This window comes from Oncorhynchus tshawytscha, linkage group LG04 (genome assembly GCF_018296145.1).
Source record: "Oncorhynchus tshawytscha isolate Ot180627B linkage group LG04, Otsh_v2.0, whole genome shotgun sequence".
In the NCBI taxonomy this organism is placed as follows: domain Eukaryota; kingdom Metazoa; phylum Chordata; class Actinopteri; order Salmoniformes; family Salmonidae; genus Oncorhynchus; species Oncorhynchus tshawytscha.
The window spans coordinates 31985074-32010399 of NC_056432.1; the positions used below are offsets into that span (position 1 = coordinate 31985074).

General features: G+C 40.8%; 1 protein-coding gene across 2 annotated transcripts in view; it reads right to left on the minus strand.

Annotated features, from left to right (window-relative positions):
* LOC112248540 (protein phosphatase Slingshot homolog 1) overlaps positions 1-22904 on the minus strand; it is a 71524-nt gene extending 48620 nt beyond the window's left edge. Inside the window, exons 1-2 of one of the 2 annotated variants that reach the window (XM_024417666.2) lie at positions 22451-22904; positions 15461-15498 (exon numbers count right to left, since the gene is read on the minus strand). In XM_024417666.2, the coding sequence (XP_024273434.1) occupies positions 15461-15498; positions 22451-22531 (119 nt within the window). In that variant the 5' untranslated portion in view covers positions 22532-22904. The remainder of the gene's footprint in view (positions 1-15460; positions 15499-22450) is intronic. The other variant, XM_024417665.2, reaches the window with a different exon arrangement.
* Between the last annotated feature and the right edge of the window lie 2422 nt (positions 22905-25326).

Genomic DNA, 25326 nt, shown 5'->3' on the forward strand with positions numbered 1-25326 from the left:
CTCCAAATGTCCTCCCACATCTCTTCGTCAATAGTAACAGACAATTCTTTCTCCCACACTTGTTTCACCCTCTGTGTGTTGACAGCAGAAAAGGACCTTAAAGTATCATAAAACAGACTTACAGACATTTTCCTTTGTGGGAAAAAAAGCATTCTTTCAATGACAGACACATCAGGGTTACCAATTAAGGTGGTGCTCTTCAGAATATAATGTCTTACTTGTAGGAAGCGGAAAAAGTCCTGCTTTGGGAGTCGATATTTCTCGACCATCTGCTCAAATGACAACAAAATCTTATCAGCAAATAAGTCATTTAGCCTGCGTATGCCCTTATTAAGCCATAAGTTAAAGCCAGCATCCAGCAATCCTGGACTGAAATCTGGGTTGTTAAGAATTGGGGTAAGAGCAGAGGTTAGTTTGGACCCTCCCAGGAAGCGTTGAACTGACCTCCATACTTTGAGTGTGTTAAGTGTAACGGGATTATTGCAGTGATCTTCTACAGACTTGAAACTTATTAAAAATAAAAGATCCTGGAAAGGGAGATTTTGAAAGAGAAGTCTCAATGTCTAACCAAATAGAGGAGTCATCATTTGTGATCCAGTCAGAAATATAACAAAGGTGGGCACACCATTGATAGAACCTGATATTGGGCAGGTCCAAGCCGCCCATAGAACTTGGCAGCTGCAATATTGCCATCTTAAGTCTTGGCTTGCGTTTACTCCATATAAAGGAACTTAGCCATCCATTTACATCCTTTATTACCTTATTGGAGAGTAATACTGGGATCATTTGGATTGGGTAAAGTAGTCTAGGTAAAATGTTCATTTTCAAGAGGGATATTCTACCCAACCAAGAAATCGGGAGAGAGTTCCAGCGCTCCAGATCCTGTCTTATTGTATCAAACAAGGGAACAAAATTGGCTTTGTACATTAGCTGGAATTTAGGAGTTACAAATATACCCAGATACATGAAACCTGAGGGAGACCATTTAAAAGGGAAGGGGGAGAAGTATTAGGTACAGAGTGTAGGCTACCAAGTGGCATAGCCTCTGACTTAGTAAGGTTAATCTTGTAGCCTGAGAATTCGCTGAATGATTCAATAATATTAATAAGAGATGTAATTGAAGTCTCGGGACTAGAGATGAATATCAGGACATCATCAGCATACAAGCTTATTTTATGGTGAACATCACCAATGAGCAGCCCCTGTATAGCAGGCGTTACCCTGATGGCCTCGGCCAGTGGTTCCATAACGAGTGCAAAGAGGAGGGGGGATAAAGGACAGCCCTGTCTGGTACCTCTGTGTATAGAGAAGCTATTTGACCGTAGCCCATTAGTAAGGACAGCAGCCTGAGGATCATCATATAAAACTTTCACCCATTTTATAAAGTTGTCCCCCAGACCAAATTTATTTAGAGCAAATAATAGGTAAGACCACTCCACACGATCAAATGCTTTCTCAGCATCTAGGGAGAGCACAAGACCATCCACAGCACTTTGTTGGTAGGCTTGAATTACATTAAGAAGCCGCCTGACGTTGTTGCATGACTTACGGCCCCTAATGAAGCCAGTTTGGTCTCCTTTCACAATTAGTGGCAGTGAGTCCTCTAATCTTGTGGCTAGAATTTTAGAAAGCAATTTTCTATCCACATTCAGAAGGGAAATTGGTCTGTACGAGGAACAAGACTCTGGACATTTTCCCTTTTTGAGAATAAGTGAAATGTTGGCTTCTCTCAGCGTTTGAGGGAGTTGGTCATTTGAAAATGAGTGGTTAAACATATCACGCAATGGCTCAAGGATCAGGCCATGGAACTCTTTATAGAACTCACTACAAAACCCGTCTGGTCCTGGGGCCTTACCATTTTGCAGATTCTTAATTGCGAACATTATCTCTTCCTTGGTAATAGGGGCATTAAGAAGGGACCTCTGCTCTTCGGAGATAGTAGGGAGCTCAATCTTACAAAAGAAGTTCTCCATTAATTTGGGTGCATCCTTTGGCAGTTCTGAGGCATAAAGGTTTGTATAAAATTTCTTTAATGAGTCACTTATCAATTTATTTTCATATAAATGATTACCATCAGAATCAGTAATAGTAGCAATTGACTGAGAGTCAGCCCTCTTTTTAGTTAGGTATGCCAAGTACTTTCCTGGCTTATCGCTATGTTCATATAGCTTTTGCCTGACAAATCTCATTTTCTTTTCAGCGTCCTGTGTTAGGAGAGAGTCTAACGTTGATCTAATGACTGATATTTCCTTTAATAGGGCAGGAGTGGGCGTTTTAATGTAGTCCTTTTCTTTAGTTCCTAATTCACCCTCTAACATTTTTTGCTTTTCCCACTTTTTCCGTCTCTTAGTAGCTTGTATGACATAATCAGACCCCTGGCATACGCTTTACAGGTTTCCCAAAGGAGCGAGGGGTTATCTGTTGATTGAGAGTTAATAGAGAAAAATGCTTTAAACTCTGTTATAAAATATGATGTGAATGTATGGTCTCTAAGAATGGTTGTGTTCAACCTCCAATGTCTTGACCGATTGAATGCCCCGTTGAGTTTTATGTCCAGGATCACCTCAGCATGATCAGATATGAATATGTTTCCTATCCTAGCGGATAAAACAGACTGCAAAGACATCTTGGGCATAAAAAAATTATCTATTCTAGTCTGACATCCATGAGGTGCAGAGAAAAAAGTGAACTCTCTGTTGGAGGGATGAAAAGCTCTCCAGACATCCGCATACCCCAGATTATCACAAATAACTTTAAGTGACTTAGCTTGAGGAGAGAGTGAAGCTATACCACTGGGAAACTTATCAATAAGGGGGTTCAACAAGCAGTTAAAATCTCCTCCAACCACTGCAGTGTCTGAGTTTAATTCTGAAAAGTCTAGAAATGCCTTAGTGAGGAAATCAGGGGGGTGAGCAGGGGGGAAGTAAATATTCATTATGGAAATGTTCTGCCCTTGTAAAGTACCATTAATTATAACAAAGCGACCAAATTTATCTTTCACACAATTCAAGACCTTAAGTGTTAAGTTCTTTTTCACCAGAATTGCCACACCTCTACTTCTGGATGTAAATGATGAGAAAAACACTTGACCAAACCCTCCTTGTTGTAATTTCAGGTGCTCCTTATCATCCAAATGAGTTTCTTGCAACAGGGCAATATCAATATTTTATTTTTTCAAAAAAGACAGTACTTTCTTCCTTTTAATGGGGTTATGGCTCCCTCTAATGTTCCACGTACATACACGCAGTCCGTTATCTGCCATTGTATCTTGACCATTCAATATCCAGACTGGATCCTACTGTAAAAGTGGGGTGGTACCTTTTTCCATGTGTTGAACTCTCCTCTATCTCACTGAACATAAACAAAAAATATGAACCCTGAACTCGAACTATACTAAACCCAAAAATTAAACATGTAAAGATCCAAAAGGGTGTTTTCCCACTAGCTAACATGCAGGGGATTTCAACTCTCCAATGTAGACTCTTAAGTCCGCATTGCCGCTCAATAGCCTCATCCTTTATATATATGGAAAAGAAAATCAATAGAAGAAGACTGAGGCTCTTCCACCTAAAACCAAGCCTGGGCACCAATATGGATTCACACATATCTCAGCCTGAGCTATAGCGGCTATTACTTTAGCAAGAAAAATAATAAAGATACGAATATTACTGAGCCGGAGTACGTGAGGACTCACACCACTGTTTCATGATCAGATTCAACCAAAAATAAACAAAGTTATTCAATGCTGTGGAGGTGCAGCTTAAAGTTATTTACCCGAGAGAGTCAATAAACGCAGCAGCCTCTTCAGGTGTGTAGAGCTTTTTAGGTGATCCGTTGACCATAATCTTCAATGTGGCCGGGTACAACAGTGGGTAGTCCATCTTCATTCTCCTGAGTCGAGCCTTCGCCTCATCAAACGCTTTGCGTCTTCGTACAACCGCTGTGGAATAATCATTGAAGAATGAGACCTTTGGACCTTTATGTTGACTACCATCAGAGCCGATGTTTCTAGCCGCATCCATGACGCGCTGCTTGTCGGTGAAGTTGTGGAACTTTATAACCACCGGCCATGGGCGCTGATTGGGACCAGGTATCGGTGCTTGAGAGCGATGGGCTCTGTCCAGCTTCACACGACCAGCCTTAGTGTCCATTTGTAGGTAGCCAGGGATCCATTCCTCAAAGAATTTTACTGAACGTGTCCCTTCAGAATTTTCCGGGAGTCCCACAACACAAATATTGCATCTGCGTCCTCGATTATCCAAGTCGTCAATGTGCTCCGCCATTTCGTGCACCTGTTTCTCAAGTGCTTTTATCTTAGCGTCCATAGATGTAGTTGAAGTTTCCACTGCAGCAATTCTTCCTTCCGCCTCAACAACACGTTTCACAACGCTCTGTATTTCAGCTGAATGTCCTGCTATTGCTTCCAAGACCGTTCTTATCTTAGCATCGATCACTTTAGTAATGTTATCAGTCATCTTTTGAATCATCAGGTCCATTGTGCCTGGATCCGCAATGGTGTTAGCTTCGCTAACGTTAGCTAGCTCCTCATGCACATCCACAGGGGTGGTGGTTTTGGTCGACTTCTTAGTAGTTCTATTGGGCATGTTGTCAGAGATTTTTGCGAAATAGTCGTCAAGACTCATTATATGGTAACTTATTTAGCCAATTCTACCACTTTTTCAAGCTAGGAGATTAATGTAAGAATATACATTTACGAATGCCACGAGAGCTCGCTGAAACACCGTGTTCTCTCTACAGCGCCATTTTGTCCCCATAAAAAAAATATTTTAAAAATCTCAGGATTTTGGAAATATTCCACGACCCCATTTTCATATCAGGCAACCCAACATGGGGTTTGGAAACCGCTGATATAGTACCTAACATCTAACTTTTTTCTAACAATGAGTAAAACATGGTAAGAAATGGTTAAAAGCCACCCACGGAACCCCACCCACACCAATCCCAACAGGTACGCATTATCAGTTCTCTATGCCTGACAAGTGGTATGGAGCTGTGGCGGTCATTACATTTTGTCAGACGGTTATTGTCATGCAAAAACGTCTGCCAGTCTCACGGTAATTGACTGTTAATTAACATAAACAAGTTTAGCATCTCCATGCCTCCAAGCATACAAGCTGCATTCAAGACGCTGATGTGCACCTTTGGAACATGTACATTTAAAAAGTCTAATAAATCTATTTAATATACGCCATCACAAATCCATTATTTATTTTAGTCAGGTCTAAAGAAACATTATGATATGAATAACATGTATTTTGAGTTGGCTTACTGTATGTTATCTGGCTATGCTCCATGCCATAGGCTTGTTAATTTAGCTTACAAGATATGCTTATAAATCCCATGCCATTATTTTATATTATATGGTTTTATACTAAGAAGAATTGAATAAAATTGAAAATTATATTTTTCCCATTCCGGAGCAAGTGGGCTGTATGAATTGGCTGAGCACAAAAGTGAACATTTGAAACAGGTCCTATACGCTAGATTTGGAGTTACTTGGCAACTTCAGTTGTGAATGATACAAACCTTAGAATGTCTTATAAATCAAAACATATTTGGGCTGCATGATGGCTATAGGCTATTGATGATTTGAGAAAGTCGAGAGAGAAAAAAGGTTGCACTCCATTCCTTGCCTCAGGCTGAACAGCTGTTCTCTCAACAAGCGATCATATTTTCACCCATCAGACTATTCTCAATGTAATCTCATCTTTACTAATTATGTCAAATTAGTTTAGATTTAGAATGGCCCATTATTAAATGGACAGGAACAGAGGCATGGGAAAAATATGTGATCCATATGCACTCAAATAGCAAATGAAGGCCGCGCTCTCCCGCCTGTCCGTTTTTCAATGATACCGGAGAGGCAACATCAGTTGTGAGAAATAAATACAACACTTATTTCGTTTCACACGTCAACCACTTTTGAGGAGCATGCTCTCGCTATGCGACAGGTGATATTTTGCACAAACTCTGGATGCATGCGCTCCTCAACCCTATTCCTGCAGCTACCCAAAGCTTCATTTGAAATCTGTGAAACCCATAGATTAGGGTCATGAATTTATTTTAATTGATTGATTTCCTTATATGAACTCAAACTCAGTAAAATCTTTTAAATTGCTGCATGCTGCATTGATATTTTTGTTCAGTGTAGTTCCATCTCGCACTCAGTGTTCCGTCTGTTTGATAGTTTCCAGGTCTGAGATGGTTTGTCACTAATGGGGGTGAGGGCTAATAAACCAGTGGGACAGACAGGAGGCGGAACTTCACAGCAGAATCAGATTGTTCTGCCTCCATGCCCTCATGCAGTAAACAGTTAATCTCCCTGTGATGAATGACCAAGATTATTGATCTGTGGAGCCAGAGAGCCACATCTCTCACTATGTATGACGGGTGACGGCCTCCACTCCTCCACACTCCCCCCTTTGTTAAGGGGCACAGTAGAGCAGGAAGCTATGGCCTTCTTTCAGGCATCCTGTTTTCAGATAAAACAAAAAATCAACTAATGTCTGACCCACATGCACAAGAATTGAGGACAAAAATAGTAAGATGTCACACCCTGATCAGTTTCACCTGTCCTCCTTACTGTCTCCACCCCCTCCAGGTGTCACTTGTTTTCCCCAGTGTATTTATCCCTGTGTTTCCTGTCTCTCTGTGACAGTTCGTCTTGTATATTTCTAAGTCAACCAGCGTTTTTCCCGTTCTCCTGCTTTTTGCATCTTCCTTTTTCTAGTCCTCCCTGTTTTGACCCTTGCTTGTTTCTGGACTTTGTACCCGCCTGCCTGACCATTCTGCCTGCCTTGACCAGACCCTGTCTGCCACTCTGATCTGGTTTTGACCTTTTTGCCTGTCCACGACCAGGGAGGGGTCAATGCAAATAGTCTGGGTAGCCATTTGATTAGGTGTTCATGGAGTCTTATGGCTTGGGGGTAGAAGCTGTTAAGAAGCCTTTTGGACCTAGACTTGGCTCTCCGGTACCGCTTACCATGCAGTAGCAGAAAGAACAGTCTATGACTAGGGTGGCTGGAGTCTTTGGCAATTTTTAGGGCCTTCCTCTGACACAGCCTGGTATAAAAGACCTGTGACCCATGACTTACACGGTGACCATATACTGTATGAACTAATATAGCAGATTTCCTAAATAGTGGATAGAGGAAATCAATTTGAAGAGTCAGTGGTTCTCCCAATCCAGAAGGGTACAACATGGGTAGTGCAGGCTTCACTGGACACATCAGAACTGAGCACAGCTCCCCAAACAGATCCAACTTTAGTGAAGCTTCTTAAAGAATAAATTCAGAACAAAATAACTACTTTTAACTTCAGAGATAAAAATAAATAAATGTGTCTGCCTTGGTGGTAGTAATGATCCATATTCCAGGTTTAGGAGGAGTAGATCCATAATTCCATGTTTGACAATAATATTTGGGACACTTTTAAAGTCTCAACGGCAGAAGCTCTTACCTTCAATGTTTTTAATAGAAAGAATAATAAAGCTAAAAAAGTAACAACGCATATATACTATTTCATCAGTCTATCCATCATTGAGCTTTTCTCTCTTAACCAGCCCCGGAGACTCAGCTTTACAAGCTCAATGCAGGATTCCGCTTTAAAAGGCTCATCGCCTTCTGCCTGTAACCGTCTCAACCACCACATGTCATCCCCAAGTTCTGACATGATTCAGTCACTCGGTCCTGTAATACCTGAAAGAAACACTCATCTCTTATCCATATTACTACAGTGAACTGATAGACAAAGACAAAGCCTTAAAAGGCCCCCAGAGGAAGTTGATGCCACTATTTAAATCTAATTTCCTGTCCTAGAGGAAATGCATGTTTAGGTTTCACCTCTGAAGAATGACAAAGGCTACTTATACAGTACCAGTCAAAAGTTTGGACACCAACTCATTCAAGGGTTTTTCTTTATTTTTACTATTTTCTACATTGTATTATAATAGCGAAGACATCCAAACTATGAAATAACACATATGGAGTCATGTAGTAACCAAAAAAAGTGTTAAACAAATCAAAATATATTTTATATTTGAGATTCTTCAAAGTAGCCACCCTTTGCTGGATGACAGCTTTGCACAATCTTGAAATGATCTCAACAAGCTTCATGAGGTGGAATGCTTTTCCAGCAGTCTGAAGGAGTTACAACATATGCTGAGCACTTGTTGGCTGCTTTCCCTTCACTCTGCTGTCCAACTCATCCCAAACCATCTCAATTGAGTTGAGGTCGGTGATTGTGGAGGCCAGGTCATCTGATGCAGCACTCCATCACTCTCCTTCTTGGTAAAATAGCCCTTACACAGCCTGTTGGTGTGTTTTGGATCATTGTCTAGCTGAAAAACAAAATGATAGTCCCACTAAGTGCAAACCAGATGGGATGGTGTATCTCTCCAGAATGCTGTGGTAGCCATGCTGGTTATGTGTGCCTTGAATTCTAAATAAATCACTGACAGTGTTACCATCAAAGCACCCCCAAATCATTACACCTCATCCTCCATGCTTCACAGTGGGAACCACACATGCGGAGATCATCCGTTCACCTACTCTGTCTCACAAAGACACGGTGGTTGGAACCAAAAATCTCAAATTTAGACTCATTAGACCAAATGACAGATTTCCACCGGTCTAATGTCCATTGCTCATGTTTCTTGGCCCAAGCAAGCCTCTTTTTCTTATTGGTGTCCTTTAGTAGTGGTTTCTTTGCAGCAATTTGACCATGAAGGCCTGATTCACACAATCTCCTCTGAACAGTTGATGTGGAACTCTGAAGCACCTGAACTCTGAAGCAATTATTTTGGCTGCAATCTTAGGTGCAGTTAATTGACGATTTCTGAGGATGGTAGTCTGAATGAACTTATTCTCTGCAGCAGAGGAAACTCAGAGTCTTCCTTTCCTGTGGCGGTCCTCATGAGAGCCAGTTTCATCATAGCACTTGATGGTTTTTGCGACTGCACTTGAAGAAACTTTCAAAGTTCTTGAAATGTTGCGCATTGACTGACCTTCATGTCTTAAAGTAATGATGGACTGACGTTTCTCTTTGCTTATTTTAGCTGTTGTTGCCATAATATGGAATTGGTCTTTTATCAAATAGGCCTACCTTCTGTATACCACCACTACCTTGTCGCAACACAACTGATAGGCTCAAACGCATTAACCTCATGAAGCTGGTTGAGAGTGTGCAAAACTGTCAAGGCAAAGGGTGGCTACTTTTGAAGCATCTAAAATATATTTAGATTTGTATAACACTTTTTTGGTTACATGATTCCATGTGTGTTATTTCATGGTTTTGATGTCTTTAATATTATTCTACGATGTAGAAAATAGTGAAAATAAAGAAAAACCCTTGAATGAGTAGGTGTGTCCAAACTTTTGAATGGTACTGTATATTTTTAATACAGACTAACTAAAAAATAAGTGAACATACACAAATGATCCAATGGATTATGATAATACTCTATATAAAAAAAAGTGGAGGTGCAAAAATATACATTTGCACCCCTATGTAATTTACTCCATGGCTCAGGGGGCCAAGTGAACAAGGGCTGTTTAGCGCATCTCAGTCGCGAGGAGGAATAACTTCGCAGCGGTTTCAGATGAATAAACAATGCCATGCTGGTGGCTGGTAACATTCAAATAAAACCCAGCCCTGAAGCAAAAAATAATTTTGATGTCATATTATAGCAGGGGCAGAACTTTGGTTTTAGAAGTGGCGGGCCCATAATTTGGTGAGGGGTCTTCCCATTTTCCGGGGCATCAAAAGCTAATTTCCTTCATTTCTATGCAATCTAATATGACCCATGGCCGTTCTAGCGTCTCTATTTAGAACATAAAGTAAGCAAAAGTACCCAGTCATCGAGCTAGGTGAGGGATCATTATTAAATATGTTTAAGTGATTGATAAGACTGAACTAGATCCATGATAATTCAATAATCAATATGGTTGCACCTTTAACCAATAGCCTAACAAATTAACAACTCTTACAAATAAAGTACAAAGACCTTTGTTCCTCCATATCAAATTTCAGCCAGACCACCCATGCACGCCCGACCCCCACCAGTCTAGTCAATAACTCAACTCACTCTCTCTCCAACAACTTCCTCTGCATCTTTTTTTTTTATGTCTCAAGGAAAGGTTTGGAAAACAAAAGTTTTATAAAAACACACATACACCTACACAATAACAAACAGAAACTGTACACCCTCCATAAATTCATATCACTGTACTGTAGAGTTATTTTTACTTGTACACAATATAGCTGGGTCACCCTATCCTGCCCCTAGGGGTCCAATGCCCTGCAGCTCCCCAACCCAACACACCCACCTCAGCTTCAGGATCTTAGTGAAACATTCACTATTGGTTTTAGATGTGTTAGTCCAAGGCCAGAGAGATAACCAACAGTATGGCAGAGCCCCAGGGTCAGGACTGAGCAGCCCAGCAGCTAGGGATTGCCTTAATAGATATCTCCCCTGACATAGGCATGTTTTTAATTCAGACATTTTTTGTCAAACAGTTTTCCATATAAGGTATCCAGACCTTATGAAAGTTGCACAGTATACCCTTAACCTTGTAATAAATCAAATCGCATGATACATAAGGTGACATTTCATCCAACCTAATTAATGGCAATGCATTTCTTAGCTGCTATAAATGCTAGTTTATTTCTTCTGATAAATGTCTCCAGTATAAACATTTACAAGCAAACAACAACAGGGAGAAGGGAGACTCTGTTCATTTATCTCAGCATGTCTACATACTCTTTGCCAGAATTCAACCAGCCTTCACAAGACCATAATATATGCAAATATGTCCCCTTTTGTGTTTTACACCTCCAGCAGAAGAACTACATTTGTGTGTGGATGATTTTCAATTCACTGGCATTATTCCCAGAGCCTAGACCTACCCATCAACTCCAGATGGAACTTTGTATCCATTCACTGATTGTTATAATATACTAGAAAATTCATCTGAGCTCCGTAGACTGGTCTTCCCTGGCTGTCTGACCCTGCATGGAGACCTGTCACAATCTTAACCTACTAAGACATGATGAGCATAGTGTTGTGTACTGACTGTTCACCATGACAGTGAAGCCTGTAGAGCCCTTTATACCGTGTCAGTGTGAAAAGTAGGGAATTAGCTGGGGAAACAGTCAGATCAATAACGTTACATTGATATACTGACTAATAAAAAAATCATATTGTGCAGAAGAAATGTCAGAATATCAGTCTTCAATCGTTTGGCAGCTAGTTTCATCGTTTGATTCAGGTCTAGTGTGATTGAGGCAAAAATAGTAGTTAAACTTAGTGAGCTAGCCAGCTAGCTAGCATAGGATAACCAACTTTTGGCTATCTCTGCTAGTTAATGGTACATCATCAAATTTGTACCCCCCTTCCCCAGTGAAAGTTGCACCCCTGTATTATAGGCAAACACACCATATTCACACGGATTTACACAAAGTGGGCAGTTCGGATTTTGTCGCTTCAAGCCAAAATACACTGCATTCAGAAAGTATTCAGACCCCATTTTGTTACGTTACAGCCTTATTCTCAAATGGATTAAATAAGAATGTTCCTCATCAATCTACACACAATACCCTATAATGACAAGGCGAAAACAAGTTTAGACATTTTTGCAAATGTAATAAAAATAACAGAAATACCTCATTTACATAAGTATTCAGACCCTTTACTAAGAGAATAAGATAATCAAAATCGAGCTCAGGTGCATCCTGTTTCCATTGAACATCCCTGAAATGTTTCTACAACTTCAATTCAATTGATTGGGCATGATTTGGAAAGGCACACACCTGTATATATAAGGTCCCACAGTTGACAGTGCATGTCAGAGCAAAAACCAAGCCATGAGGTCAAGGAATTGTCCGTAGAGCTCAGAGACAGGATTGTGTCGATTCATAGATCTGGGGGAGGAGAACCAAAACATTTATGCACCATTGACGGTCCCCAAGAACACAGTGTCCTCCATCATTCTTAAATGGAAGAAGTTTGGAACCACCAAGACTCTTTCTAGAGCTGGCCGCCTGGCCAAACTGAGCAATAGGGGGAGAAGGACCTTGGTCAGAGAAGTGACCAAGAACCCAATGGTCACTCTGTCAGAGCTTCAGGGTTCCTCTGTGGAGATGGGAGAACATTCCAGAAGGATAACTATCTCTGCAGCACTCCACCAATCAGGCCTTTATGGTAGAGTGGCCAGACGGAAGCCACTCCTCACTAAAAGGCACATGACAGTTATCTTGGAGTTTGCCAAAATGCACCTAAAGGACTCTCAGACCATGACAAACAAGATTATCTGGTCGGATGAATCTAAGATTGAACTCTTTGGCCTGAATGCCAAGCGTCACATCTGTAGGAAACCAGGCACCGCTCATCACCTGGCCAATACCATTCCTACGGTGAAACATCGTGGTTGCAGCATCATCCTTTGGGGATGTTTTTCAGTGGCAGGAACTGAGAGACTAGCCAGGATCAAGGGAAAGATGAAAAGAGCAAAGTACAGAGATCCTTGATGAAAACCTGCTCCAGAGCGACGAGCAGGACCTCAGACTGGGGCGAAGGTTCACCTTGAACAGGACAATGACACTAAGAACACAGCCAAGACAACGCAGGAGTGGGCTTCGGGACAAGTCTCTGAATGTCCTTGAGTGGCCCAGCCAGAGCCTGGACTTGAACCCGATCTAACATCTCTGGAGAGACCTGAAAATAGCTGTGCAGCGATGCTCCCCATCCAACCTGACTGAACTTGAGAGGATCTGCAAAGAAGAATGGAATAAACTCCCCAAATACAGGTGTGCCAAGCTTGTAGCATCCAAGAAGATTTGATGCTGTAGAACTGCCAAACGTCAACAAAGTACTGAGTAAAGGCTGATATCAGTTTTTTTTTAAATATAAATTTGCAAACATTTATAAAAACCTGTTTTTGCGTTGTCATTATGTGATATTGTGTGTAGATTGATGAGGAAAAATAACAATTGAATCCATTTTAGAATAAGGCTGTAAGTAACAAAATGTGGAAAAAGTCAAGGGTTCTGAATACTTTCTAAATGCACTGTATGTCGTACTTTGACTAAACAATGACTTATTGACTTATTGATCATCTTTCAGCTTGAAAATGTAGATTTCTACTGGTGTTGGCGTTTTAAAGGTCCAATGCAGCCGTTTTTCTCTCAATATCAAATAATTTCCGGGTAACAGTGAAGTATATTACTGAGATATTTTCAATTAAAATGGTCAAAAAGAAACAAAAATAGCTTCTTAGCAAAGAGCTATTTCTCAAGCAAGAATTTAGCTAGGACTGTCTGGGAGTGGTAGACTGAAAATGAGCGGTTATTGGCAGACATTTGGAACTCTTTCTTATTGGTATATTAACTAATTCACCTTCTGGTGATGTCACCAGGCAGGCCAAAATTCCAAAACAGGCTGAAATTTCAGCTATTCTTTTCAAACAGCTCTTACACTAAAAGTACATTTTCATAATTTTCACAATTTCACAGTATTATTCCAACCTCTGTGTGGAAATATATATAAAACGCAGGTAAATCACGTTATTTACTGCACTGGGCCTTTAAGCACCTGTTGCAACAATGACTAGCAAAAAAGGGAAGACAATATTTTGTCTAATTGTCTATTAGAGATAGGTGACTACCCTGTATAGACAGACAACATTTCTTAATAATTTCTACACTGGTGACCAGAGGTGAAAGTACATTTAATTTCTTACCGGTAGGGACACCCAAGTGAGCGTTTGTTTTTTTATACTACAAAAACTACGGGGTAGCCTACTCTGGTGACACTGACAAACAGATCAATAAAAACTATGTTGTCTGATACATATAATTGGTCTACGAAAAGGGGAGACACAAATACAATATGACATCCATTTAACCTGGAGGAGGAAATTATTGTCCAAAAACAAACTAAAGTGGCACTGACCCAATGACAAAGACAGTGAATATGCACACTCACCGGGGATATTTCCGATGTTCTCCTCTAGTGCCAATATGATAGGCTACCGTTCGCTCAATTAAATAAAAAATGTTGATAACTGAAAGACAGATTGGGGTATTTATATTGTAATCTCTTTACAACAGTTTTTCCATTATTTTATATTTAAATATTGCAATATGACTGGCTGGGTCTCTCTGCTTTTCACTGACATTCGCTACTTAACAATCATCTCTTTGGTATTTGCAACACGCGCTGCTCAAATTGCGGGCCCTTTTGATTGTAGGCTATGCGATAAAAACGTGTTTTTAAGTAAGCAGCTAATGAGCCTCTGTGGCCAAATCCTGCTTTCTGGTGTAGTAGCCTATTTTGAATGATTTTATGTATTTCTGGCAATAATTTTGGCAATTTAATTCAATTCACTTGAGGGAAAACTTAGCGTCCCCTAGCCTTATAGACAAGCTGCCTTTGTCTATTAATGTGGCATAAACACAGTCATGATGTTTTCATCCGATTGTCAAACAATCACTTAACAAAATGCGCCCCTGTAGGCTATCCGCGCACATTCGGCCACTCACAAAATAATTTCAGCATCCAAACCCCAACAGTGCACGGTGCACCCACAATTTGATGAATGGAAAGAGACATATGTTACAAAACACCTACGTGCATTGTAATGACATTCTGCGATTGTCAATAGGCCTACACTTGTAGCCCGAAATTATTAATCCACTGTTGTCCGCGCGTGCCTCGGTCTCCGCCACTCATCTCCGCCTTGCTAACGAGCGTCTCAGCCACTTCTCCACCTTGACAAAATGTAAGTGTTCTCCTCAAACCACAACGCAATTTGAAGCGTATAACACCCGGTTTCCAGTCAATTAGCAAATTATTCATGACATGCTGTAATGTTAAATTATTTTATTTTACTAGGCAAGTCAGTTAAGAACAAATTCTTATTTTCAATGGCGGCCTAGGAACAGTGGGTTCATTGCCTTGTTCAGGGGCAGAATGACCTTGTCAGCTTGGGGATTCGATCTTGCAACCACTAAGCTACGCTATTGCTCCTAATAATGCTGTAATAGCCTATATTTTGGGGGGCCATGTTGTATTAATTATGATAGGCTCACGTTTTACCGGTACAGGTACACCCACTATTTATTTTGCCGGGACACCATACCGGACAGTACCGCCTTACTTTTACCCCTGGTGGTGGCTGTCATTGAGAGGGACCAGACCGGACATACAGTATCTCCAAACGCTACACAAACCCAGAGGTAAGGCATCAGTTGATCTGGAACGCTTACCCCACACCTCCACCCACAAACGCAAATCACAAAAAGTCCTCCTATTACTCTCCATTTGGCATAATATGTAGCTGTAGCGTGCTTCCCCATGCAACATAATGGATAGAAAGGAGCAGCAGCTCTGAGCTACCCTAGCAAGACCATCTTTAGTAATGTAAGTACTAAGAACACTTACCTCTGATTTAGCCGGCGCTCATCATCACTCCCAAAGTCCTGTAAACCAAGAAAAGGCAGAGCAAAAATAAGCAAAAGTTACAAATCTGATACTACAAGACATTGAAGCTCTACAGTGCAGCCATTAGTATCAGATGGACATTAATCTGTCCACAATTCAGATTACATGTTTTGCCTCATAATAAGCTCTGATAGGTAGGTTACTATTCTACAGAGGGATATAATGAGGGGAACCTAATTCTCATTACTCACAACCCATTGAAGAGTTGAGTGGATTCAGGGGTAGATTGTCAATATTCTTTTATAAAACTATTATAGAAATGTTTCCCAAAATAAACAGAGTGTACAAAACATTAAACATCTTCCTAATATTGAGTTGCACCCACATTTGCCTTCAGAACAGCTTAATTCGTTGGGCAAGGTGTCAAAAGCATTCCATAGGGATGCTGGCACATGTTGACTCCAATGCTTCCCACAGTTGTGTAAAGTTGGCTGGATGTCCTTTGGGTGGTGCACCATTCTTAATAAACACGGAAAACTGTTGAGCATGAAAAAAACTGCAGCGTTGCAGTTCTTGACACACTCAAACTGGTGCGCCTGGCATCTACGACCATACCCCGTTCAAGGCACTTAAATATTTTGTCTTGCCAATTCACCCTCTGAATGGCACACATACACAATCCATGTCTCAATCGTCCCTAGACTTAAAAATCATTCTTTAACCTGTATCCTCTCAATCTACACTGAAGTGGATTTAACAAGTGACATCAATAAGGGATCATAGCTTTCACCTGGTTAGTCTATGTCATGGAAAGAGTAGGTGTTCCTAATGTTTTGTACACTCAGTGTGTATCTAGTCTAATACACAATGTTGAGGTTTCAATGTTCACATAAATGTATTTAACCTAGGCTAACCTTGGAACAGACAAATCTACCAACGCCCCAACAAATCAACACTACTGTTAATTATACCAAAACTTCTGTACTTTTTTGATACTTGAACATAAAAAACATTTAGGTTATAGAATTTGTTACTTTCGGTACTTCTATTAAATGTGTCATGTACTTATTGAGAGAGGATCAAGTCTGTCTATCGGCGCAGCAGATATCCCCATATAGTGTGAAAGCACCGGCACCATGCCTGCTCCACTTACTCATTACTAGCTCGTCCTAAGGAATCCCTGTACTATGGGCTGAGGCTGGGATGCATCATGTTAACTTCTGTGCAGCATGAGTGGGGAACTAACACACTTAATTACTGTTCGCAAAACAAAAGTCCATTACAGGCTAGAACCCTTTACAATGCAAATAAATACCTGTAGCTTCAAGCTTACAGCTGAAGCTAACATCAGTTCGCTACTCTAGTACTTTGTTTGTGATAATATAAAAACCATAATGCAAAATATACTGATTTGAAAGTGGATTGTCACCAAAAACAAGTCATTTCTAAAAAACTGTATTAATTAACTTAGTCTCCCTCTCCTCAGTCATGTCTCTCCTGTTGCTCTCAATGTGTTTGAACGACATCATTAGGTCTTAAAAAGACAGCGTACACTTTTATTTAGACTTATTTTTTTTACATTTAAGTAATTTAGCAGATGCTCTTATCCAGAGCGACTTACAGTTAGTGCGTTCATCTTAAGATGAAGGTGGGACAACCACATATCACAGGCATTGAAATTAGTTATTAGTAGAGTCAGAACTATGGGTGGAGGGGGTCAAACCAAGTGCAGGTTCAGATAAAAAAAAAATGTGGGGGGGGTTAGAAGGAAGATTAAATTATTTTAATAAAATATTAAATCTTTAGAAAAACCTAACATACTTGAATAAAACACCAAATACATTGCTGTAGTTGGTCTCATTACCATAACAGTTTAAGTTCCTGTCAAAACTTTAAAACAGTGCATTCAGAAATTATTCAGACCCCTTCTCTTAAAAAAAATAAAAATGGTACAGCCTTGTTCTAAAATTGATTTAATAAAAGAGTCCTCAATCTACACACAATATCCCATAATGACATTGTCAATGTATTACAAATAAAAACAGAAATACTTTATTTACATATTCAGAGCCGTTGCTATGAGACTTAAAATTTAGCTCGAGTGCATCCTGTTTCCATTGATCATTCTTGAGATGTTTCTACAACTTCATTGGAGTCCACCTGTGGTAAATTCAATTGATTGGACATGATTTGAAAAGGCACACACGTCTATATATAAAGGTCCCACAGTTGACAGTGCATGTCTGAGCAAAAACCAAGCAATGAGGTCGAAAGGAATTGTCCGTAGAGCTCTGAGACAGGATTGTGTTGAGGCACAGACCTGTGAAAGGGTACCAAAAAATGTCTGCAGCATTGAAGGTGCCCAAGAACACAGTGGCCTCCATCATTCTTAAATGGAAGAGTGTGTAACCACCAAGACTCTTCCTAGACCTGGCCGCCCGGCCAAACTGAGCAATCAGGGGAGAAGAGCCTTGGTCAGAGAGGTGACCAAGAACCCGATGGTCACTCTGACAGAGCTCCAGAGGTGGTGGTGGCAGCATTATCATCATGCCGTGGGGAGGTGTTTCAGCGGCAGGGACTGGGAGACTAGTCAGGATCGAGGGAAAGATGAGCAGAGCAAAGCATATTGATGTAAACCTGCTCTAGAGCACTCAGGACCTCAGACTGGGGCAAAGGTTCACCTTCCAACAGGATAACGGCCCTAAGAACACTGCCAAGACAACGCAGGAGTGGCTTTGGGACAAGTCTCGGAATGTCCTTGAGTGGCCAAGGACACCAAATCGAGCATCTCTGGAAAGAAAATAGCTGTGCAGCGACGCTCCCCATCCAATCTGACAGAGCTTGAGAGGATCTGCAGAGAAGAATGGGAGAAACTCCCCAAATACATGTGTGCCAAGCTTGTAAAGTCATACCCAAGAAGACTCAATGCTGTAATCTCCTCAACAAAGTACTGCGTAAAGGGTCTGAATACTTATGTAAATGTGATATCAGTTATTTTGTTTCTTCTAAAAAACTGTTTTTGCTTTGTCATTATGGGGTATTGTGTGTAGATTGGGGGTGATTCAATCCATTTTAGAAAAAGTCAAGGGGTCAGAATTATTTCCGAATGTACTGTAAAGTTGTATTCACCCATGATGCATCATCTAGAGGAGTAGTCCTTATATGAACACAAGTTAAGTTAATGTATTTGCTTATATGCCTTCAGAATGATTATTCTTAAACACCCCCTTTACTCCACTTGTCTTTCTCATTACCGACACGGCTAAAGAGCTCAAATTGAGGAAAAAGTCTGATTAACTTTATAATTGTATCATTAATTTGAAATATTTATATTTTCAGTGTGATGTTTAACTGACTCATTTTCATTAGGGGAGTAATGTAAAAAAATATATAAAAATATATATAAATATTGGTTTGTTCACTACTTTTTGGACTTTTGTGAAAATGTTGTTAAAATGCATAATATCTCATTAAAAAAAACTATAATTATACAATAGTACAGATTAGTACAGATCCTAATATCAGTGTTTCAAGAGGAAATTTAGTGAAAAATGTATTCATTCACAGTTTCGTGAGAATGACCCACCTGGCTTTATGAGAGAGGTGAACGCCACTAAATGGAGGGAATGTGGCCATTCTTTATGATAGTTTCACCACAGTAAATGTCTTAAAAACAGTTATTGTTCCAGGAAAGATATCATAGACTGGGAGTATCAGGTTATAGTAACATGGTGACATGTAACTGTGAGGAGGTGGGCCATTCTCCAGAAGTTTCACCTAATAAAGCCTGAGGATTGTCAACCAAAGCACTACTAATGAGAAGCACAAGGTCCCTGCTAAGGTTAGGTACTGCAGCAGTAAGAGGAAATGTTGTGACAAGATGTATCCAACACTGTATTTCAGCTCCAAAAACACACGGCACTTTCCACTACTGTATCTAACAAACTAAATCGGGCGAGCGTCACACTTGTGATGAGCAGAATGGGTTCAAAACAGCGAACATACGTCATTGTCAAACCTATCATTTTTTATAAACACACACAAAAAGTATTTTCCCTCCCATCTAAACAAACGGTGCAGATAAGGTGAGGTAAGGCCTCCGAGGTTGGTCTCTACCTCTACCCATTCAACCAGGGGACAGGCATCAGGGTGAAACTCATAACTGGGATGTGTCAAACGCTGTGTTTAACATGGGTTTCAGTTGGTCATCCGGGAGAGTAATCCAATAATTGACTTGAACAGCCCTGCAGCCACTACAAGTGAAATCCCAGCCATAATTCTCCCACAGCGAGACACATGACAATAACCAAATTTCACCTTGTAGGGTAGGGTTGAAACTCTCCATTGTTGGCAAAATCATGTAGCCTACCTTACACCGTCACAACAGCTACCATATTGTTACCCCACCACCATCCTCCACTCATCGCTTTCCCTCCACATCCCCCCACCCTCCATGTGAGAATGACATCATAGCTGCAGCAGCTTCCTGAGGGGCTTGGCTGCTCCTCATCAGACAGGCCCCTGGGAAGAGCCCTGGAAGCAGCCAGGCAGCCAGTCAATTCTATCCCACATTGAAAATGAGTGGCAGGCAGTGACAAGGAAGGCTGGTCCGCAGTCAAGCCAGCTCAACCATCATCACGATAAAGGTGTTTCTTTTTACACGTTTCATTTTTTAAATGGCAGGTGTAATGCGTCAGGCCCAATGACTCAGTAGCTAAAAAAGTAAAGCAGCAGCCTAACGAAAGAAAAGAAAGATCAGCTAATGCTCAAGTACCAGTTCTTGATTCAGGCCTAACCATGGTTGTTGTCATCTTCAAGACAAATCTACCCAATAAGGGCGAGTGGAGAAAACCTGCTGTAGGCTAGAGCCTTTGTTGTATTTAGCGTGACTCCTGTTTCTATTAACAGTTAGCACCCCCAACTGGTTGAGAAGGTGCACAAAAACAGTACTTCGATTGTAGCTATCTTTCATGAGTGACATCTAAATGTCACTGTGATGTGTAGGCACTAACTGTTACACTACATGACCAAAGGTATGTGGACACCTGCTTGTCGAACATCTCGTTCCAAAATCATGGGCATTAATACGGAGTTGGTCCCCCTTTACTGCTTTAACAGCCTCCACTCTTCTGCGAAGGCTTTCCACTAGATGTTGGAACATTGCTGCGGTGACTTGCTTTCATTCAGCCATAAGAGCATTAGTGAGGTTGGGCTCTGATGTTGGGTGATTAGGCCTGGCTCGACATCGGTGTTCCAATTCATCCCAAAGGTATTCGATGGGGTTGAGGTCAGTGCAGGCCAGTCAAGTTCTTCCACACACCAATCTCGACAAACCATTTCTATATGGACCTTGCTTTGTGCACGTGTGCATTGTCATGCTGAAACAGCCTTCCCCAAACTGTTGCCACGGCCTGTTCACCCCGGTACCATCTAGAAGGCGGAAACAGTACAAGTGCATCAAAGCTGGGACCGAGAGATGGAGAAACAGCTTCTATCTCCAGGCCATCAGACTGTTAAACAGTCACCACTAGCCGGCCTCCGCCCAGTACCCTGCCCTGAACCTTAATCAATGTTCTAGCCAGCTACCAACCGGTACTCTGCCCTGCACCTTAGAGACTGCTGCAGTATGTACATAGTCACTGAACAGTGGTCACTTTAATAATGTTTAGATACTGTTTTACCCACTTTATGTATATACTGTATTTTAGTCATGGCTCATCCTATATAACTATATTATGTGTGTATTGTTTTTTAAATTGCTAGGTATTACTGCACTGTTGGAGCTAGAAGCATAAGCATTTCACTGCACCTGCGATAACATCTGTAAATCTGTGTACGCGACCAATAAACTTTGGTTTGATTTGCATTTTGAGATGGGATTGTTCTTGTGGTTTATTCATTGGCTGTTGGTTAATCTGAATAAACAAATAAGCACAAGGAGCAGTACCAAGAGTTTATTTTGCCATCATGGAAGTGTTCAAAGCTCACCTGACTTATGCTAGTTTGATTTTGGCAGACTATCTTTACTCTTATGGAAAGTATGACTAGGCCTCTTACCACAGTGGTTCCCAACCCTTTTCGGTTACTGTACCAAAAATTAATTTTGCTCTGCCCAGCATACCCATGAAGTACCTCATGTGTATTTTACCAGCAGGCATATAGTCTCTTGAGTCTTCTCAAGTACCCCCAGGGGTCCGAGTATCTCTGGTTGGGAACCACTACTCTACCTCATGACTGTATTAAGTTACATGTCACATTTCACCTCATTGACTGGTCCCTTTTAGAAGACATCTCAGAACAACATAGAAAATAACCCATGCTGTCCATAACACTGATTTTAACATAAGCAAGTAGCTAGCTAGTTTGCCTAATAAATAAGCTGGTAATAACTGATATATTAGGCAACTAACTTGATAAATGTTAACATTTGGGAGTACCAAATTGTATGGCACCACTGCAGTACACTGGTGATTTCTTAGCTGACTAGCTAGCTTACTGCATTCAGCAGCAGGACATTAGGGTATGACTTACATGAAACTACCTGGCAGATAACCAGATACCTAGCTAATCAGGCAAACGATGCTATTGGAAATGAATAGCCAGCTAATGCCACAGCAGTTACGCTGCTCATTAGCTAGCTAGTAAGGCAAACAAGAAGCTAGCTAACTAGATTAACTGTATATTTGTTGTACGCTAGCTAACGTTAGCTGGCAAGCGAATAACTTTACTAACTGGCAATAAATAGCATTACGTTATATCAGTGTGTTACTGACAACTTTGCTTACTAGCTTTTCTAGACACCAGCTAACGTTAGCTCGGTAGCGATTGAGTTGAGGCTAATAATAGTACTAACATTACCTAGTTAGCTTATCCCATTGCTACATATCTAGCTAGCACGGCTAGGCCTATGTCACTCCCACGTATCCTAGGTGTTTTCTTGCGCTTTGTTGACGTTTCTAAAAACGTCTCTCCAGCTATTTCCAAGCTTACCTCCCCCACGTTGGTGGTGGTTGTGCTGGCTGTGGATGCAGCGCTTGGGGTAGGGGAGCGCTGCAAAGTAACCAGAGCCATGGCTGAGAGAGTCTGCACAGGCCGGTGTAGCCTGTCCAGAGAACAGCTTTATTCCGGGTGAATAACCTAAGGAAATTGTTTCTTGGTGTCAACGTCTATAGCGGTCGAAGCAGAGAATTTCATCGCCGTTAAATTTCCATCGTCCTAAAATCTGGAAGTCAGTTGTTCCTTTTGAATTTTCTCAAATAAAAATAGACGAATTTCATAGTAAGAACGTACAGAGCATGTACTTATCGTTCCCCATGTTGCGGCTTTCTCACAAGCCTGCACAAAACCGCTTCCACCAGGGGATGCGAGCTTATGCTAGTCAGCTGCTGCCAGCCAACCACACAGTGATGCTGAGTTCAAACATTCTGATCCGATGGATGTTGTAGCCTAGCTAGGTTACCAATTCTGTCAAATACATACCTACATCATGACAGAATCTCTTCCAGTTCAAACTGTGTATTTCACTTGGCCTGTCGGTTAAAAATAATAAATAATATTAGCTACAGTTCATGTAATGCAACTACACAAACCCTCACAACCCGCAGAATGTAAGTAATCTTTTGCATAATGTTTTTTTAAGCCAACTGCTGTGATGTTGTTTTGTTGTTGTTTTTTAAATATATATCTACGTTCGTATTTTTGTCACTATTATATTTCAGGTTATTACACATTATACGATGTACAATGTATGGTTACTTCATACAGTTAGATGGGTCAGAGGTTCAGGTACACTCAAGGACATGGAAATGTTTACATTGTCAAAGTTATATGGAATGGTAGCAGATTCTGAGCAGGACCAAGCCAGTCACACAGAATGGAGGCTAATCAGATTTTTTAAAGATAAATAATAATAACAAAAGCAACAATAACTGCTGTGTTTGTTATCTCCAGACAAAACTCGTGGCAGTGATCAGAGCTGGGGTCAGTGGCCTGTCCACGGCTCAGAGTATCTATGAGCACTACCACTCTACAGTCAGTCAGTCCACCAGCGATGGGCCTGCAGGATTCTGGCAGCCATACCTCTACGACAAGGGTAATTCCCAGAAAACGTGAAAGGGCTTTCTTCTTTCTTCAGGCCTCATCATTCACATGGAGGCAAGGTCTAGTTGTTTTGCATTTTAAGCTGCTGTAATTAAGCAATAAGACCCAAGGAGGTGTGGTATATTTAAGCAATAATGCCCGAGGAGGTGTGGTATATGGCCAATATACCATGGCTAAGGGCTGTCCTTAGGCACGACACAACATGCTGTCAGCCAATCAGCATTCAGGGCTCGAACCACCCAGTTTATAATGGCCAATATACTACGACTAAGGTCTGTTCTTATGAACAACACAAAGCAGACTGCCTGGATACAGCCCTTAATCATGGTAAATTTGTCAAATACCACAATCCCGAGGTGCCTTATTGCTATTATGAACTCGTTACCAACATAAATAGAACAGTAAACAAGCATTTTTGCGTCATACCCGTGGTAGATTGTCTGATAAGCACACGGCTGAAATGAAAAGCCAATCATCATCCAGGACCCAAACTACCTGGTTTATAATGTCTAACTACTACTGTATAATCCCTTTGCTGAAGTAGATTAACTTGAGACAAAATTCCTGTTCCTCCATCTGTGTCATTACAGCGTAGCAATGGTCTATCGTAGCAGTGGCTTGACTCAATTTACATGTTCTGAATAGAGTCTGAATTCACTCAGCCCATCTGAATAGTCTACTGTCCAGCACCACAAACAGGTCTATGGAATTATTAAAAGGCATGGCCACTGAGGCCCCTCTGTCTGTCACAAGGCTAACAGATTAATGAAACCACTACATCACAAATGTAAACCAACACAGTCAAGGAAGGTAATAAAAATAGATGAGTAACAAATACATCCACTCTCTTTTATTGCACAATCCCTATTTTAACAATAATGTGCTGGACTCTAGTAGATAGCTTACACTCTTAGAAAAAAGGGTGCTCTCTAGTACCTAAAAACGTTTCTTTGGCTGTCCCCATAGGATAACCCTTTAAAGAACCCAAAAGGGTTCTACCTGGAACCAAAAAAGTCTCCACCTTATGTCAAAAAGGGTTCTCCTGGGGACAGCTGTTCAAATGTTCAAACATGATTTCTTTGAGGATAACTGTATATTGGCAAATCTGTGGGATGAACTTGGTTTATCTGGTGGGAAGGGGATGCAAAAGAGAACGTTCTACTTATATCTTATGGTGGTTTCATCATCTCTCAAGGTGAATGTTATCTTTTGGCACCCAGCGGCTGGGTCCCAGCCTAATGTCTATACACCATAAAAAGAGATGCAATTTGGGTTCCCTGTATTACTTCATTTTCTATATACCTTTATACAAGTCAACCTGGCAATGTGTTGTTTCTAGGTTACAGAAGAGGGGTGACATTTTACCAGAGGTAAAAATAGGTGAGAGTTCTGAACTAATATAATGAACAGTGCAAGTTTGACTCCCACCTTACACCGGGCATAAAGATAGATGGTGCTGTATATTCCGAGACCCTAATTCTGGGCCTCTTTTGTCCAAATGACAGAAATTGTACTATGCTTATTTAATTTCCATCTAATCCACGCATGTGTTTTCCTTACCCAATGGGAGTGCCTTACACAGGACAGTGTATTCATGCTCAAAGTGCAGCTCAACCATATTAGTTTTACCCAGTGTTTACTTTTGAGAAATATCCTTAAAGTATTCATATTCCATATCCAGTAAATAATATCCTATATACCAGATCAAGCCGTCATTGAAAATAAGAATTTGTTCTTAACTGACTTGCCTAGTTAAATAAAGGTCA